General features: G+C 46.4%; 2 protein-coding genes across 3 annotated transcripts in view; one reads left to right on the top strand and one right to left on the bottom strand.

The window, feature by feature from the left end:
* Window positions 1–3,753, bottom strand: part of elp3 (elongator acetyltransferase complex subunit 3) — a 36,396-nt gene extending 32,643 nt beyond the window's left edge. Inside the window, exons 1-2 of the mRNA XM_083933519.1 lie at window positions 3,613–3,753; window positions 609–708 (exon numbers count right to left, since the gene is read on the bottom strand). Of these exons, the coding sequence (XP_083789645.1) occupies window positions 609–708; window positions 3,613–3,634 (122 nt within the window). The 5' untranslated portion in view covers window positions 3,635–3,753. The remainder of the gene's footprint in view (window positions 1–608; window positions 709–3,612) is intronic.
* A 768-nt stretch (window positions 3,754–4,521) lies between these two features.
* LOC310961804 (kinesin-like protein KIF13B) overlaps window positions 4,522–19,093 on the top strand; it is a 48,336-nt gene continuing 33,764 nt past the window's right edge. The window contains exons 1-9 of one of the 2 annotated variants that reach the window (XM_083934037.1): window positions 4,522–4,626; window positions 4,757–4,891; window positions 5,132–5,220; window positions 7,534–7,627; window positions 14,910–14,922; window positions 15,055–15,115; window positions 16,767–16,859; window positions 17,866–18,046; window positions 19,020–19,093. The exon at window positions 19,020–19,093 is cut by the window's right edge and continues 14 nt beyond it. In XM_083934037.1, coding sequence (XP_083790163.1) covers window positions 5,151–5,220; window positions 7,534–7,627; window positions 14,910–14,922; window positions 15,055–15,115; window positions 16,767–16,859; window positions 17,866–18,046; window positions 19,020–19,093 — 586 coding nt within the window. In that variant the 5' untranslated portion in view covers window positions 4,522–4,626; window positions 4,757–4,891; window positions 5,132–5,150. Of the gene's footprint in view, window positions 4,892–5,131; window positions 5,221–7,533; window positions 7,628–14,909; window positions 14,923–15,054; window positions 15,116–16,766; window positions 16,860–17,865; window positions 18,047–19,019 lie in introns of both variants that reach the window. The other variant, XM_083934036.1, reaches the window with a different exon arrangement.

Below are 19,093 nucleotides of genomic sequence, written 5' to 3'. Positions count from 1 at the left end.
GTCTCAGGGGCAGCAGCTTTAGCAGGGGACCCCAAACTTCCCTTTCCCGGGCCACATTAACCAGCTCTAACTGGGGGATCCTGAGGCGTTCCCAGGCCAGTGTGGAGATCTAATCCCTCCACCTGGTCCTAGGTCTTCCCCGAGGCCTCCTCCCAGCTGGACGTGCCTGGAACACCTCCCTAGGGAGGCGCCCAGGGTTCATCCTTACCAGATGATCCTGAACCACCTCAACTGGCTCCTTTCAACGCAAAGGAGCATATAAAAAAAGATTTGAGCTCCTTTGCCCAGGAGTGAAAACCACGTTACTGATTCAACACGGCGTTCAAACGACAGGAAGAAGTGAATGATTTCATAAATTTGCAAAAACACAAAAAAAACATGTTCAATGTAATCAGTACACAGCATGGATTCACATACAGTCTGCACATAAACTGTAATAAAAGCCTTGTGTTTGTGTGTGTGTGTGTGTGTGTGTGTGTGTGTGTGTGTGTGTGTGTGTGTGTGTGTGTGTGTGTGTGTGTGTGTGTGTGTGTGTGTGTGTGTGTGTGTGTGTGTGTGTGTGTGTGGCTGCAGCTGGACTGTGTATTTTGGGGGGGGGGGGAACTTACTTGTTGAGATTAATGTCTTTGCCCTCTTCGTGGGCTTCAACCAGCTGCTGGATGACGTCTGCGATGGTCATCATCATCAGCTCAGCTCGACTGAGATCACCTGACAGAGACAATAGAGTATAGGATTATTATGTAACCGTGACCCATCATACAGGATTATACAAACACTTGAATATAAACAACAACATAAACATAGAAATATAACGTACAGTAGGATATTTGTAGATTCACAGACATGGCCCCAGAATTTCTGTAATTTACATCCAGAAACAGTTGTTCATTTGTTCTGGCTTTGCTCTGACACCAAAAAACTACTTTATTATTGACTCTTTCACAATAGATTTTATTTTACTTTGGGGAATAGCACACGTTTAGGCTCCTAGAGGACACTTTAGCACACGTTTTAGCTCCTAGAGGACACTTTAGCACATGTTTTGGCTCCTAGAGGTCACTTTAGCACATGTTTTGGCTCCTAGAGGACACTTTAGCACATGTTTTAGCTCCTAGAGGACACTTTAGCACATGTTTTGGCTCCTAGAGGTCACTTTAGCACATGTTATGGCTCCTAGAGGACACTTTAGCACAGGTTTTGGCTCCTAGAGGACACTTTAGCACATGTTTTGGCTCCTAGAGGACACTTTAGCACATGTTTTGGCTCCTAGAGGACACTTTAGCACAGGTTTTGGCTCCTAGAGGACACTTTAGCACATGTTTTGGCTCCTAGAGGACACTTTAGCACAGGTTTTGGCTCCTAGAGGACACTTTAGCACACGTTTTGGCTCCAATACAGCACTTTAGCACATGTTTTGGCTCCTAGAGGACACTTTAGCACATGTTTTGGCTCCTAGAGGACACTTTAGCACAGGTTTTGGCTCCTACACTTTAGCACATGTTTTGGCTCCTAGAGGACACTTTAGCACATGTTTTAGCTCCTAGAGGACACTTTAGCACAGTTTTGGTTCCTAGAGAGCACTTTAGCACATGTTTTGGCTCCTAGAGAGCACACGTTTTAGCTTCTAGAGAGCACTTTAACACACACGTTTTGGCTCCAATACAGCACTTTAGCACATGTTTTGGCTCCTAGAGGACACTTTAGCACATGTTTCGGCTCCTAGAGGGCACTTTAGCACATGTTTTGGCTCCTAGAGGACACTTTAGCACATGTTTCGGCTCCTAGAGGACACTTTAGCACATGTTTCGGCTCCTAGAGGGCACTTTAGCACATGTTTTGGCTCCTAGAGGACACTTTAACACATGTTTTGGCTCCTGGAGGACACTTTAGCACATGTTTTGGCTCCTAGAGGACACTTTAGCACAGTTTTGGTTCCTAGAGGACACTTTAGCACATGTTTTGGCTCCTAGAGGACACTTTAACACATGTTTTGGCTCCCGGAGGACACTTTAGCACAGTTTTGGTTCCTAGAGAGCACTTTAGCACATGTTTTGGCTCCTAGAGGACACTTTAGCACATGTTTTGGCTCCTAGAGGGCACTTTAACACATGTTTTGGCTCCTAGAGGACACTTTAGCACATGTTTTGGCTCCTAGAGGACACTTTAGCACATGTTTTGGCTCCTAGAGGACACTTTAGCACATGTTTTGGCTCCTAGAGGACACTTTAGCACAGGTTTTGGCTCCTAGAGGACACTTTAGCACATGTTTTGGCTCCTAGAGGACACTTTAGCACAGGTTTTGGCTCCTAGAGGACACTTTAGCACACGTTTTGGCTCCAATACAGCACTTTAGCACATGTTTTGGCTCCTAGAGGACACTTTAGCACATGTTTTGGCTCCTAGAGGACACTTTAGCACAGGTTTTGGCTCCTACACTTTAGCACATGTTTTGGCTCCTAGAGGACACTTTAGCACATGTTTTAGCTCCTAGAGGACACTTTAGCACAGTTTTGGTTCCTAGAGAGCACTTTAGCACATGTTTTGGCTCCTAGAGAGCACACGTTTTAGCTTCTAGAGAGCACTTTAACACACACGTTTTGGCTCCAATACAGCACTTTAGCACATGTTTTGGCTCCTAGAGGACACTTTAGCACATGTTTTGGCTCCTAGAGGGCACTTTAGCACATGTTTTGGCTCCTAGAGGACACTTTAGCACATGTTTCGGCTCCTAGAGGACACTTTAGCACATGTTTCGGCTCCTAGAGGGCACTTTAGCACATGTTTTGGCTCCTAGAGGACACTTTAACACATGTTTTGGCTCCTGGAGGACACTTTAGCACATGTTTTGGCTCCTAGAGGACACTTTAGCACAGTTTTGGTTCCTAGAGGACACTTTAGCACATGTTTTGGCTCCTAGAGGACACTTTAACACATGTTTTGGCTCCCGGAGGACACTTTAGCACAGTTTTGGTTCCTAGAGAGCACTTTAGCACATGTTTTGGCTCCTAGAGGACACTTTAGCACATGTTTTGGCTCCTAGAGGGCACTTTAACACATGTTTTGGCTCCTAGAGGACACTTTAGCACATGTTTTGTATCCTAGAGGACACTTTAGCACATGTTTTGGCTCCTAGAGGACACTTTAGCACATGTTTGGATCCTAGAGGACACTTTAGCACATGTTTTGGCTCCTAGAGGAGACTTTAACACATGTTTTGGCTCCTAGAGGGCACTTTAGCACATGTTTGGATCCTAGAGGACACTTTAGCACATGTTTTGGCTCCTAGAGGACACTTTAGCACACAGACACTATCGTGAGATCACCATTTCTGCAGTATTCAGGTGGAAACACAGAGTTCAAACAGATGCATCTGCTCCAGGTTCAGCTAACGCTACATAAAACAGCTCAGTTAATGAAACACATAGTCAATGATATTAGCTGGTAAAAGATGTTTATTATAACGTTAAGACCTGGTTTTAAAAGTAAAAGTTACACGCAGTTAAATCGCTGTCATGTTGTGATACTCGCAGTTAGCATTAGCAACAAGCTAACGCCAGCCTGCCTAGTTTAAAGTGATCTCAGAGGTTTTTAACACTTCTGTCAAACACTCACTCTTTTTCTTTGGCTTCCCCATTTCTGCCTTTAGCCACAGGCGTCCAACTTCACACGGGTGGGGGCTGGTTTGCGGTAAAACACGTGTTTTAACCCGACAGGGCTGACGGTAAACAACTGCACGCTGCGTCCGAACACGGCTCCTATCGTACGGCAGTTCAAACTGTCGTAAAACGGCGTAAACTCGCCTTCGAACCTCCCGGAAACTGCTGATTATCAAGTCTGCAGTGGCGTGCACAGACTTTTTGAAGGGCAGGGGCGAAAAGGAAAAAAAGGGGCACATAAAGTGCTCCTAGAGGGCACTTTAGCACATGTTTTGGTTCCTAGAGGAAACTTAAGCGAGGGCTTTGGTTCCTAGAGGGCATTTAAAACAGTATTTGGCTCTTAGAGCGCACTTTAGCGTAGTTTTGGCTCCTAGAGAGCACTTTAGCACACATTTTAGCTCCTAGAGGATACTTTAGCACATGTTTTGGCTCCTAGAGGGCACTTTAGCACACATTTTGGCTCCTAGAAGACACTTTAGCACGTGATTTGGCTTCAAGACGGCACTTTAGCACATGTTTTGGGTCCTAGAGGGCACTTTAGCACACGTTTTGGGTCCTAGAGGGCACTTTAGCACATGTTTTGGGTCCTAAAGGACACTTTAGCACATGTTTTGGCTCCTAGAGGGCACTTTAGCACACGTTTTGGCTCCTAGAGGACACTATATCACTCAGTATAAAAGAATTGAGCCCCCCCCTGTGCACGCCAGTGGTAGTCCAGGGATCTTTGACTCATTACTTCCCAACATGTTTTGCACAGCTCTCCTTGAGGGCAGAGCACAGCCTTGTTACGCATGTGGATCCGCACCGGGGCGCTGGAGTCCCTCTTGTGCAAGTGTGTGCAGAGCAGAGCGCCACTAAACCTCACAGCAAATCCCTTGAGCTGCGCGCTGACATGGCTTGACTTATCTCTGAGGGAAGTTTCAGGAAATGCAACAGGTGGAGGAGCCGAGGGAGTGAGCCGTGCGCCGCCGTGAGTGGATCCAGACTTACGCACAGACACCGGGGCTTCACAGCACACCGCCCCGGGGCCGGCAGCATGGATCACGGGTCCTTATGAAGACATTTGACCCCTTCTTCTGTGTGTGTTTGCTGTTCTCCAGCTCTCGTTAGCGTCCCGGGCTAGCTGCTGTGTGTGAGTGTGTGTGTCTGTGTGTGTGTGTGTGTGTGTGTGTCGGCTACTTCAAGGTGCCTGTGCTGGAGTCGGACAGGGGAACTACTGCGCACTCTTCCACACGGTTTGTTTACTTCTCCTGTAAATAATACTTCATATTTCAGCTTTTTATGTCTTCAGTGTAGATTTTGAACGCTTCTTTAATCATGTTGGAGTATGAATAGTGTTAAAATAAGCATTATTTATAGATACTTATCTGACACTGGACTGAAGCTGTGCTCAGGTGGGAATTTTAAGATTTATTCAAACATTATTATTGTGTTTGTTTTTGACTTGTGTGCATTCATTCATTCACTCCCCACAGGTCAGGGTCAGGCGGCACCATGGATGACACCAGCCTCAATGACTCCAATGTAAAGGTCGCTGTTCGTGTGCGACCCATGAACAGGAGAGGTGAGTAATGTATGAATGAGTGCATGGATCTTTATGTAACCATGATATAACCATCCCATACAGGATGATACAGACACCTGAATATATACAACAACTTAAGCATATATATATATATATATATATATATATATATATATATATATATATATATATATATATATATATATATAAAGAGTAATAGGATATGTGTAGATTCACAGACATGGCTCCATAATTTCTGTAATTTACGTCCAGACACAGTTGTTCATTTGTTCTGGCTTTGCTCGTACACCGGAAAAACTACTTTATTATTGACTCTTCACTATAGATTTTATTTTACCTAAGGGAATAAAGCACATTTTGGCACCTAGAGGACACTTTAGCACACGTTTCAGCTCCTAGAGGACACTTTAAGGGCGCCCTCCCACTGTGCGTCCGTCCCGTGCCCCGTGCTTTAGGGTCCTTGTCCCCCCCTCCAGGCCCGTTTGTACTCACACTACCTGGGCCTCGGAGAATGCTTCTTGCTGCCTATACGTCATCACGCCGTAACACGTCACACGCATTGATGACGTCATGGCGATGCGTGGCTTTGTTTCCAGATCTTTCCGTAGACCTCTGAGTTTTTGGGCGTCTTGTCGACTGTTTTTGAATCTTTTCATCGACCAAATCTGCAGTAAACACTCCACCTCCGCATCACACCAACGTGAACCTTTCACCGCCATTGTTTGAAATGTCCGCGCATGGTCCCTCCTTCTTTTTTCTACGTCCCAACAGGCGCACAGGAAATGACCTCAGAACCGCCGTAGGCCTCGTGCTCGTACACGTGCGCACGCTCGTGCTCGTACATGTGCAAACGCGCTCTACAAAAGCCCACCTCTCCCAAACGGGCCGTGGACGGCAAGCGTGCCGCTCCTAGACGTGGTACGGTTGCACTCACACTGGTCAAAGAACCAGACTTTAGCCGTGACACGTCCTGGGGCACGGTACGGATGGACAGTGTGAGTGCGCCCTGTGTTAACGAGGGGACTATCTAACATGTTGGACCCCGCCTGTAATTCAGTGACAGTTGAGGTTGGCGGAGGGATACGCTGATGAGATGATGTAGCACGTTTGTTTATAAGCACTGAGTTGTCCTACACTGAGGGGGTCTTTAAAGGAAACCAAGTTACACAGTCGAAGCTGTCTCCGTGCTCTTGGTCTATCCACAACGCCTCAAAAGTCCTTTGGTGTAATAACCACGAGTTAACAGTGAATGCTAAGAGAAAACCACAGTACGCAGGCCTCAGTCCTGTGTTTGACAGAGTTTGTCTCTCCCTGTCAGGCTCTGGAAAGGGCTACCCTGCACCTCTTTGGAAAAGCTTTGGCTGTGGGTGTATGAATGGAAAAATGTGGACGGGGACAGTGACATCACATCCTGACAGAGAAAGGACTGTCATGCATGTAGAGTGTCACGTGTAATACTGAGGAGGGCTGACGTGACGGTTTCTGAACAGCAGCAACGTCCTTTAAGTCCATGTCATATGTCACCTTTCCTCAAATGTTTTTAAAACTACAAATATGCCTGACTGTTAAGTGCACAGTGGTGAGGGAGGACTGAGGAAGAAGAGCTGTGACCCTGCTTTTCCTTACCGTCTCCTCAGGGAGTAATAATGTTGCTGTAATGTTTGCACAGGCAAGTCCTGGATGAGTCATCATCAATAAAAGGACTTCCTGCCTCTCCATGTTGTGCTGTTTACGATCACGATCACGAGGAACACACACACACACACACACACACGCACACACACACACACACACACACACACACACACACACACACACACACAGTTGTTTCCGCCTGTTATGACAAAGTTATGATGACCAGTGTATATGTTGATTGTAGAGTCTGACTTTATTCACTGTACATTTCACATTTCTTAAGTAGGTCCAAGCACTTAAGCACACGTAGTGGCTCCTAGAGGGCACTTTAACACACGTTTTGCACTCCTTGAGGACACTTTAGCACTTGTTTTGGCTTCTAGAGGGCACTTTAGCACACGATTTGGCTCCTAGAGGACACTTTAGCACGTGTTTTGGTTCGAAGAGAGCACTTTAGTGCTTGTTTTGGCTTCTCAAGGGCACTTTAGCACATGTTTTGGCTTCTAGAGGGCACTTTAGCACTTGTTTTGGCTCCGAGAGGACACTTTAGCATCTTTAAAACCTTCAAACGGTACATTTTGATGACTGTAGCGCCGGACTTTATTCACTGTACATTTCACATTTATTTAGTAGGTCCACGCTTGTTTCATGCTATCATTAAAATCCCTTTTCTCAATGACTTCTGTTTCAATCCAGAAAAAGAATTAAAGACGAAATGTGTGGTGGAGATGGAGGGGAACCAGACAGTTCTGCATCCGGCAAACACCAACATGAGCAAAGGAGACCCCCGGTAAGTTCCACACACACGTTTATCACGAGTTTAATAAACCGCTCAACCTTGGTGATGCAATATCATGGCACAGAGTTTGGATTTTGTTAAAATATTGAAAGTATCGTATTCAGACCCTTACTCACTAAATTAAAAAAAAGATTATGGCGGAGGTTTGGGCTCGAGTCACATGAGAGACTAAAGTCAGACTTGAGTCATGAATCTAATGACAAAATAACAAAAACCTTCTTATTCTGGTGAGGGGCACATGATCACATGATTAGTTTAAGACACCAAACTCATCCGGGACTTAACTCAGGACTTGTTGTCTTGAGTGCGGTCTTGACCTAGAACCTGTTTGTCTTTACTCAGGACATGACGTAGGACTCGTTGGACTTTTCTCTGGACTTGACATAGGACTTGTTCTGGGATAGACTCAGGACTTGTTCTGGGGTAGACTCGGGACTTGTTCTGGGATAGACTCAGGACTTGTTCTGGGATAGACTCAGGACTTGTTCTGGGATAGACTCAGGACTTGTTCTGGGATAGACTCAGGACTTGTTCGGGGATAGACTCAGGACTTGTTCTGGGATAGACTCAGGACTTGTTTGGGGATAGACTCAGGACTTGTTCTGGGATACACTCAGGACTTGTTCTGGGATAGACTCAGGACTTATTCTGGGATAGACTCAGGACTTGTTCTGGGATAGACTCAGGACTTGTTCTGGGATAGACTCATGACTTGTTCTGGGATAGACTCAGGACTTGTTCTGGGATAGATTCAGGACTTGTTCTGGGATAGACTCAGGACTTGTTCTGGGATAGACTCAGGACTTGTTTGGGGATAGACTCAGGACTTGTTCTGGGATACACTCAGGACTTGTTCTGGGATAGACTCAAGACTTATTCTGGGATAGACTCAGGACTTGTTCTGGGATAGACTCAGGACTTGTTCTGGGATAGACTCAGGACTTGTTCGGGGATAGACTCAGGACTTGTTCGGGGATAGACTCAGGACTTGTTCTGGGATAGACTCAGGACTTGTGTCTGGGATAGACTCAGGACTTGTTCTGGGATAGACTCAGGACTTGTTCTGGGATAGACTCAGGACTTGTTCTGGGATAGACTCAGGACTTGTTCTGGGATAGACTCAGGACTTGTTCTGGGGTAGACCCAGGACTTGTTCTGGGATAGACTCAGGACTTGCGTCTGGGATAGACTCAGGACTTGTTCTGGGATAGACTCAGGACTTGTTTTGGGATAGACTCAGGACTTGTTCTTGGGTAGACTCAGGACTTGTTCTGGGATAGACTCAGGACTTGTTCCGGGATACACTCATGACTTGTTCCGGGATAGACTCATGACTTGTTCCGGGATAGACTCAGGACTTGTTCTTGGATAGACTCAGGACTTGTTCTCGGATAGACTCAGGACTTGTTCTGGGATAGACTCAGGACTTGTTCCGGGATAGACTCAGGACTTGTTCCGGGATAGACTCAGGACTTGTTCCGGGATAGACTCTGGACTTTACTGGGGACTCTATTTCTATATATTTAAAGGTTTCTCCTTGATGTTGCGTATCATTATGACGGTTTACCTGATTTATATTAAAGTTGTTGATGATGATGAGTTGGTGATGGTTTAGGCTCTGCAGGCCTTTTCTTACCTCCATGACATGGTGGTATAGTGGTTAGCGCTGTCGCCTCACAGCGAGAGGGTTCCTAGTTCGCGTCCCGGCTGTGTGGAGTTTGCATGTTCTCCCCCGTGTCTGCGTGGGTTTTCTCCGGGTTCTCCGGTTTCCTCCCACAGTCCAAAGACGTGCAGGTGTTCGTTTCATTGATTACTCTAAATTGCCCGTAGGTGTGAATGGTTGATATACTTTTATTTGTATTTTCTTGTTGTGACTTTAAGATGATTGATCACATGACCTGTCGTGGGGGTTTATAAGGAGGTGTGTCTCCCCGATTTCCTCATGTCAGATGAAGGGTTTTGGACCCGCAACGTTCCACAGTGTGATAAAGCATCATTAACGCTATCAGGAGCAGACTCTGACTCACTGTTTATCACTTGTACAGCTTTTTTCCCCGGCACCCAGTGCTTATCTTTCTGGATGTGTGCTATTTTTACCTTCTTAACCAGGAACTAAACACAGCACTGGAGGTTTCTACTGGATGCTTACCCTGCACCAGCTGGCAGCTAGGAGAGAAGCTTCGTCAGTTTTTATTTATAGTTTGACAAAACAATAGCAAATCAGGCTACTAGCTGCTGCTAGCTTCTTTTTACAGGAAGGTTCATCCCTTCATGCAGTCTTCATCAGCTGATAGTTTCCTCAGTAGTGTACTGGAACTGTTAAATGCAACCGTAAAATGTTGTGGTTTCATTTGTAGTGCTTGCAGAACCACATCGCAGTGTCTTCATCAGTGGATGGAGATATCGTTTGAAGTGGCGTTAAAGTGTCCCGGACGCATTTTTGTTTTCAAAAGACGAGTCCAACCTTGAAAGGAGCCAGTTGAGGTGGTTCAGGATCATCTGGTAAGGATGAACCCTGGGCGCCTCCCTAGGGAGGTGTTCCAGGCACGTCCAGCTGGGAGGAGGCCTCGGGGAAGACCCAGGACCAGGTGGAGAGATCAGATCTCCACACTGGCCTGGGAACGCCTCAGGATCCCCCAGTTAGAGCTGGTTAATGTGGCCCGGGAAAGGGAGTTTTGGGGTCCCCTGCTGGAGCTGCTGCCCCTGAGACCCAACCCCGGATAAGAGGCTGAAGATGAGATGAGATGAGACGAGTCCAACCTCCCGATGGTGGTGGGATGCTGACATGGAAGGTCCACTGCCTGGAATTGAACCCAGTCATATGCAGTGGCGTGTGAACATTTTGCCCCATTTGAGTGAATACACATACAGTAAGTACAGTATAGGAGCTCCACTCATTTAACTCCCTCTGGATTGCAGGCAGAAGAGTTTCCAAACACTAACCAGCCTGTCGAGTTAACACCCAGTTGTCTGGAAGAAGTTCAGATAAACTGAACCTCGCCGCCCTCGTCTTCCTCCTCCCTCTGTGTCCTTCCTGCATCATTCCTCTCTTTACAAAAGGTGTGTCTGTTCCAGCTCAGTCCTGCTCAGGATGCCAAGTCATGGCATAAAGGAATGAGAACAAAGGAGGAAGAAGTCACAATGCAAGAGTCATAATGTAAGCTACAAGTTATGCATCCAGTCAGTGTGAGATCAGAACTCACATCAGCGTAACGCAACAATACTGTAACAAAGTGACAGATGTCGCCAATGCAACACGGGCACTGATTGTGTTACAGTGATAATGTGCCACTGGGCATGTGTTGGACGTCTCCAGTGTTGTTGACAAAGCAGACCAGTCCTCCTCCTCCTCTCCTCCATGCTGGTCAGTCAGCCAGGCAGTGAGTCAGAGCAGCAGGTAGATGCTCCCTGGAGGCTTCGGTCCCCTCTCAGGTTACCTTGTTCAGTAAAAGTGCCTCTGGGCAATCCCCTCCAGCTAGACACAGTCTGAATGTGTGTCTTTGTAGAACAGCAGAGTCTCATATTTCATAGTTATTCGATGCATTTTTGTGTGTGTATGTATCAGTGTGTGTCTCTTCTGCCCCGACATGCTTCAGCAGCGGCATGCTTCCCCTGTGGGGCTCAGTGTGAACAGGTTTTACAGGCTCCGCGCAACACAGACGAGCACCGCCACATTGATCTTGGAACATGGAGAAGCACAAGTCGGTGAAGTGAACAGATTTCGAGCAGCCAGGAAGCGAGTATTTTTAAGGGGAGAGCGTCGGTTTCTGCAGCACGGCATTCTTGATTAGTTTCCCAGTGGACTGAATTCTATTATGAGCTCCGTCAGTGTTACAGGAAAGCTTTGTTTGTTGGGGGAGTCACTCGCCAGCCAAGTCCACAAGCTTGTGCTTAGTCAGCTCACTGCCTGACAGGTTTCTCTGAACTGCTGCACGAGCCTCAGGGGGTGTTAATGTGTTATGGCAACCAGGAGTACAGCAGGGGGATAAGAAAGCCTCGGGTCTGCTTTCACCAATAATCAGCATTCATGTTAAACTATAGATCTCATTTTTACTGCACATGCTGTAAACATTCCCTCGATTGCTGCTGGAGTGTTTATATGCTGCAGAATAATGTTTAGAGAATGAAACAGAAATTGTAATTCTTTCTTATCCGACCTTTGATAAGAATCCCACTTTGAAGAGTTTTTGTTTTTATCTGTTTACGTCATCACAAAAGTTTGCAAACACCCAGAAAGGCCGGCTATTATCAAACCACTTCAATCCGGACGAGTCTAGCTGTTGTCGGTCATAGTTGACCTCCTGTCCTCCTCCCTGTCCTTCAGTGACTCCTTGGAGCTGCGAGGCCCTGCCAGTTATCTCAGGAATGTCCCAGGAGCCCAGGAGACGACAGGACTTAGTGTTGCTCTTTCATGCACCAGCCAAGTCCCACACAGGGACGCCTTGTTTCATTACAGCCCCCTCTCTGTGTGTGTGTGTGTGGCCAGGACTGAATTTGCAGCCTTATTTTAAAAACAACCCAAATTGATCTTTCAAGACTGTGTGTTTTAAGTTCTGTAAGCTTCTGTTCTTAAAAGGGGGCTTCCCCGGAGACTTAGGTATGATGGATCTTACCATAATAACACATATAACAATCTGTTTGTCACATCTTTCGCGGCCCACTCAAATAGATTGTTTTAATAGTTAGTGTTGAGGGATGGATTCAGTGTGTCTGCAGAGACTGGTAGCATGGATGCTCATGTTTGCTAACAGAAAAGTAGACGTGGATGTGCTTTATACTCACGGGCCAGCTCTCACAGAACCTGGACATGATCTTAGGGACAGATATAATTACACCGCGGGCCAGCTTTGGCCCACGGGCCTGAGTTTGACACCCCTGCTGTAGAGCCAAAGTTTGTTTCATCTGTTTTAGGCTACTGTCGAAACCTAATGGTGCAGCTTAGCAGACTCCCCATAAATCCTACACACTGACTAAAATATCTTAACTGATGTGTTTTGGCCACTCGGGGGCAGTGGAAACAAGCTGTAAACACAACTGTGGCCTTTTCATCAGCTTCAACAGAGACACTGATGTTGTCATCACCACGTGTGTTTATACGAATGTCTGCAGCCAGATTTCATTTTCATCACAACCGTGCAAGATACAACGATGAGTCGTTTCAGGGGCGTAGTTGAGAATCTCTCCGTTTGCTTCTTTTAATAAATTGTAACAGCGTGTAAAGAGGCAGGAAGCTAAAAAATGAGCAGAAAGTAGATCTGAATCTGAAAGAGCCATCTAACAACCAGCTAAATTTAGCCTGTGACCCCAGAGATGGGAACTACTGGCCTTCAGGTCAGAGAGGCAGACGTGTGAGCAAAGGGTCAGTGGTCCAAGATTTCCCAGACTGGATGGGAAAATGTTGGTGGGATTCGTCTTTATGTGTCCTGTGATAGACTGGCGTCCTGTCCAGGGTGGACCCCGCCTCACACCCGATGTCAGCTGGGATCGGCTCCAGCCCCCCGGCGACCCCGACAGGGACAAGAGGCTGAAGATGATGATAACGTACTCCAGGGTTTGGGTGTCTGCTGAAAGTGATCGCTGCCGCTGCTTCAGAATTTTATGAACTGTCATGTCGTCGCAATTACACGACTCTGCGAGGGGCTTTTAATTTGACACGACAGTGATGACACTTCGAAGGAGCGTTCTGTTATCTGGGAGACACACACCGGGGAGAAGCGATTCATTTGCACGTCAATAGAGTTTTTCAAGCTGTTGCTTTTTCGCTTGAGTGCTTTCACAGATAACGCAATTATAAGGCCACGAAAAGGCGATGTTATGTCAATTTTTCAAAGCTTTTGCACCACAGATAAAGACATCAACCAATCACGACGTGTTGTTTACTTATGAGGGTTATAAGACAACAACACGGAGGGTTGTGGTCTCTACTATACCTCATACATCCATGGATCAGACAGAACACTAGTGTTTTACTTTTAAATTAAATTAGAGTCCAGTGAATCATCTTTCCGATAATGTTACTTATATAATAATAAACATCAGTAAAATCTGTTTTTTATAAACTATGTTTTGAGATATTCCTGATTTTTAGATGAGTTTGTTAAAGGTTGAATCTGGAGAATGAGCAGAACAGCTCCATCTAGTGTCTCAAGATCGTCGTCACAACAACAAAAAAGAAGTCCAGCAGTGGGGTTGCCAGGTTGGTCAGACCCGGCCCAGTAGCTCCAGGAGACCGGAGTCTGTTTGAGCCTGTTTGAACCCGTCCCCTCCAGAAAATCACAGCATCAAAACAAGGATTAGAGGAGTTTGACTGACAGTTAGCCGTTAGCCGTTAGCGTTAGCCGTTCCAGCTAAGTGCAGATGAAAGTGATGTTAGCATCCAGGAGCAGCGTAGCCATGTGGGCGTGCGTTTGAATGGCGTTCCTCTCCTTTCTCTCAGTCCATGGAGTGAATGCTCGGCCTATAGTGACTCTGGTTGTTGCCCGTCTCCGCTCACTCAGCTGCTGGGACAAAGAAGCAGCTGCAGGATTGGCTAACTCCATTTCACCCAGTGCCAGCCTACAGTAGCTGCACCCAACAACAGACAACCCTGGCAACCAGCAACGGCCAACGCTATTGGCTGCTACCATGGAAACACAACGGGACAGGAAGTCATTGTCAAACCCTAAAAACATTTTAAATATTAATGGAAAAGCAAAACTTTCAGTCTGTACCCCTCAAAGCGCCCCGTGGGTGTGTTAGTTTTTTGTTTTATAAACAGTAGCTGTTAAAGAAGATTCTACATATTCAGGCATCTGACATCATTGAGAAGTTGAGACAGCAGGTTTTACTACCACACAGTGCGTGTTTTGTTGTTTTGGGGGTTGGCCCGCCCCCCCTGAGGACACACTGTATACAGTACTCTACCTTTAATCACTCTTACCTACACTGGTAGCTTCCAGCTGTGAATATGTGTAAGAGTTCTGCTGAGTCAGGCCTCAGCTGACTTTCATTTTAATACTTTAAAGACCTCGGGGTTCTGCGTCTCCTCGCAGATGATCATTTGGCTTCGCTTTGAATCTTGAAAACTGCTTCTCACCAGGGAGACGTCAGAGGAATGAACGTTGATGTGTTAATACTTTCACGCGGTCTTTCCTCTGCGGTTGCCGTTTCCTCTGGTGTGTGAATCCACAGGTCTGTGATAGACAAACAGTTTTCAGGTTAGCTGACATGTGCATGTTTATTTTAACACCAAGTGTTAACTGATATTTTCATTTCTTCTTTCCTTTGCTGTCAGGAATCATCCAAAGGTGAGTGTTAAATCAAACCCTGGAGTCGATTACATTTACAATCACAGTGCACGAGTTCAGCCTGTGACTCTAACAGTGACTGAATGCTCGTTCTGCCGTGCGTTAGTGTTGAATCTTGTGTTTTCTCTGCAGGTTTTTGCCTACGACCACTGCTTCTGGTCGATGGATGAATCTCAAACAGACAAGTTTGCAGGTTTGTGCCTTTCCACAGTGTCTCAGTGACTCATTTCACCTGATTCACTCGTCTCCTGACAGGATGTTTCCTGATGTTCTGAACTATTTACGGAGCCAGAGAAAGAGACTCTTTATAGGTTCCCCTCTAGATTAGTTCTGCACTCCTGTATATTGTGACGGGGTAGAACACACACAACCGTTGCCAGCGGGTTTGCTAACAACGTGAGAGTATTAATAGTTCAGCAGCGTGTGTCAGATGGTTTGAGCCTGAACAGAACGCCCACCATGTCTATTCTGGGCTGAGGGTTTTCTCTTTATCTGTAGATGAAGAAGAACGTGTTTTTGTATTTGTGGTTTCTCTGCAGCATCTCCTCCGCTCTGCTTTGTTACTAAAGTTCTGGACAGAAAATCTAAAAGCTTTACCATCATTGCAACGTCCTGGGAAAACAGAACCTGCTGAGTTGGGGAAATCTTTTAAAACATGCCGATGGTTGTTTCATTTTTAAGATTTTAAATGGAGCGGCTCCCCCACCGCTCTGCACTTTCATACAGCAGAAACATTCAAACAGCAGAACCACGAGGTCTGCCCGGAGACGGGGTTCTGTAGTCCCTCTTAGGGCGCACTCCCACTGTCTCTCCGTACCGTGCCCCAGGACGTTTCACGGGTAAAGTCTAGTTCCTTTGACCAGTGTGAGTGCAACCGTACCACGCCTAGGAGTTGTTCGGTTGCCGTCCACGGCCCGTTTGGGAGAGGTGGGCTTAAGTAAAGCACGTTTGCATGTGTACGAGCACGAGCGTGCGCACGTGTACGAGCACGAGGCCTATGACGGTTCTGAGGTCATTTCCTGTGCGCCTGTTGGGACGTAGAAAAAAGAAGGAGGGTCCATGCGCAGACATTTAAAACAATGGCGGCGAAAGGTTCACGCCGGTGTGATGCGGAGGTGGAGTGTTTACTGCAGATTTGGTCGATGAAAAGATTCAAAAACAGTCGACAAGACGCACAAAAACTCTGAGGTCTACGGAAAGATCTGGAAACAAAGCCACGCATCGCCATGACGTCATCAATGCGTGTGACGTGTTACGGCGTGATGACGTATAGGCAGCAAGAAGCATTCTCCGAGGCCCAGGTAGTGTGAGTACAAACGGGCCTGGAGGGGGGGACAAGGACCCTAAAGCACGGGGCACGGGACGGAGGCACAGTGGGAGGGCGCCCTTAGGTCCAATTCCTTTGGTTAACCTTGCAATACCAATACAGCTGAGGAACAGCACCTTCCATCATACAGGCCACTGCAATTTTAAAAATTGGCACTTTGAACAGTTCAGTATGATATTAGTTAATGGTTATTGTTGTAGCTGTCCTGTCTAACCCGCGGTGGTGGGTAAGAATGTTTGTTTGGGCGTACGTCTTAAAGGTCTTAAGGACTACTCTACTGTTGTCATCTGTTTTTGTGTGTAGTTTCATGCTCTTAGTCTTTGTGGTCGTTTTAACTGCAGTTGAGAATGAGCGTGCTGGCTAACACTGACACATTTACAGAAATGTTGATCAATGTGCACTGTCCTTTAAATAAATACATGAATAAATGAAATCTTGCACGTTTCTGTTGCAGTCTGTACTTTGAGATGGTAAAGTGTGTTTGTGTGTGTGTGTGTGTGTGTGTGTGTGTGTGCAGGTCAGGATGTGGTGTTCCAGTGCCTTGGCGACAGTCTGCTGGACAACGCCTTCATGGGCTACAATGCCTGCATCTTTGCTTACGGACAGACAGGTAACAATGAACTCTGCGAACATCAGAATTATGGACCTTTGGCCGACCACCGCGTCTACGATCCTCAGCGTTGCCTGTTTCTTTGTTTTTCTTCAAAAGAGCGTGAACAGCACGTTACTACCTTGTGTCCTGTTGCTGTGCTCAGTCTTGCCCCGATGTACGACCTGTGACATGAAGCTGTCTTCCACAACCTCACCTCAGTAGACTGCAACGTTTGCACAGTAGTGTTTATATATCTCCATACACTTCATGGGACCTGCTCTTCTGTGTACATGAGATTGTTTATCTGACTTCACTTTGGATCACCTCGCTCTCTGACAGACACACCACACAGCCTTTCACCTAGAGCAGGGGTGCGCAACTCCGGTCCTGGAGGGCCACTGTCCTGCATGTTTTAGGTTCCTCCCTACCCTAACACACCTGAGTCTAACAATCATCAAACTGTGATGAGCTACAGCTGCTTGATAACGAGCAGAGCATTAGACTCAGGTGTGTTGGAGCAGAGAGAAACCTAAAACATGCAGGACAGTGGCTCTGCAGGACCGGGATGGCCCACCCCTGACCTAGAGGCTGAGTGTCGTTACATTTCCAGACTCTCAACAAGCCATTTAATGTGTTTTTTTTATCAGAGGCGTCTAATTTTGCAACGCTAACTCATCAGAAACTGTCTTCATCCTTGTGAGCAGGTGTTGTGAGACCTCTCTTTATTCATGCATACTGTGCACTCCCCACATCTGTATTCAGCCTTTTTTTTTAATTAACCTCTCACTCTCATGTCATGACATCAGAGGAGAATTTGTGATTTCCTCTTGAATGCATGTGATACTTTTGACTGTTTTTATGTTAAATGGGACCTTTGTGCAGCTAATGAAGCTGTATTTGATGTGCTGTGTTTACAGACGTCGTAGCCAATATAGCTGAATATTCATGTCTCCTCTCTAACGTTGCATGCTTCTTCTCTTCTGCTCGATGTTTGGATCTGTAAGCTGTAGCTCTGTGTCTCCAGGCTCTGGGAAGTCGTACACCATGATGGGCTCGGCAGAGCAGCCCGGTCTGATCCCTCGGCTCTGCAGCTCCCTGTTCAGCAGGACCGTGCAGGAAGCCAGGGAGGGAGAGAGCTTCACTGTGGAGGTCTCCTACATGGAGATCTACAACGAGAAGGTCCGAGACCTGCTCGACCCCAAAGGGTAAGAAACTGTTTGGTCTAGATGACTTTAAAACAGGGAGTCACATGGTGTGAAGTCTGAACCATTGGAGTGAAGGTTGGTGTATCACTGAAAACACCTTTTACGCTCTGGCATGATTAAGGATTCATGTATTTAGCGATGCTGTAATTAGAGAGAGGGGGAGAAGTTCAGCATCCGTGAGGAACTCGGAGTAGAGCCGCTGCTCCTTTGCGTTGAAAGGAGCCAGTTGAGGTGGTTCAGGATCATCTGGTAAGGATGAACCCTGGGTGCCTCCCTAGGGAGGTGTTCCAGGCACGTCCAGCTGGGAGGAGGCCTCGGGGAAGACCCAGGACCAGGTGGAGAGATTAGATCTCCACACTGGCCTGGGAACGCCTCAGGATCCCCCAGTTAGAGCTGGTTAATGTGGCCCGGGAAAGGGAAGTTTGGGGTCCCCTGCTAAAGCTGCTGCCCCTGAGACCTGATCCAGGATCAGAGGCTGAAGATGAGATGAGATGAGATGCTTTAGTAATGGGACACTTTTGTCCTTTGAACAACTAAAAGCTAAATATGAGGTGTCCAACAAACTTCTTTTGTTATTTACAACGGAGAAAATTCAAACAAATAACTTTATAACCTGTATATATATATATATATATACAGGTTATATGTCTTATCTATTTCCCTAGATAATTGTATTATCTAATTAGTATTTATTTGTCTGTCTTATTACTTAAATCACTTTGTCCGTGAGATGAGTTGAATCTTTCTGCATTAGTGAAAACTTCAAAATAAAGTATTAAAAAACAAACAGGGAGTCAAATACAGTACGTGTTTCATGTGCATGACAGTAAATACCAGTGTAATCGGGATTCTACGCTGTAAACTGACTGGTTGCATTGTTTTATTCAGCCATGCAGTTTAATTCTGATGTGTAACGCAGAATAAAACTGATAAATATCTGTACGTAGGATTAATAACCGTCTCTTCTCTGCAGGAATCGCCAAGCGCTGAGGGTGAGAGAGCACAAAGTCCTGGGGCCCTATGTTGACGGTCTGTCTCGCCTGGCTG

Source organism: Echiichthys vipera, assembly GCF_963691815.1.
Source record: "Echiichthys vipera genome assembly, chromosome: 19".
Classification (NCBI taxonomy): Eukaryota; Metazoa; Chordata; class Actinopteri; order Perciformes; family Trachinidae; genus Echiichthys; species Echiichthys vipera.
This window is presented reverse-complemented; position numbering and strand designations above follow the sequence as displayed.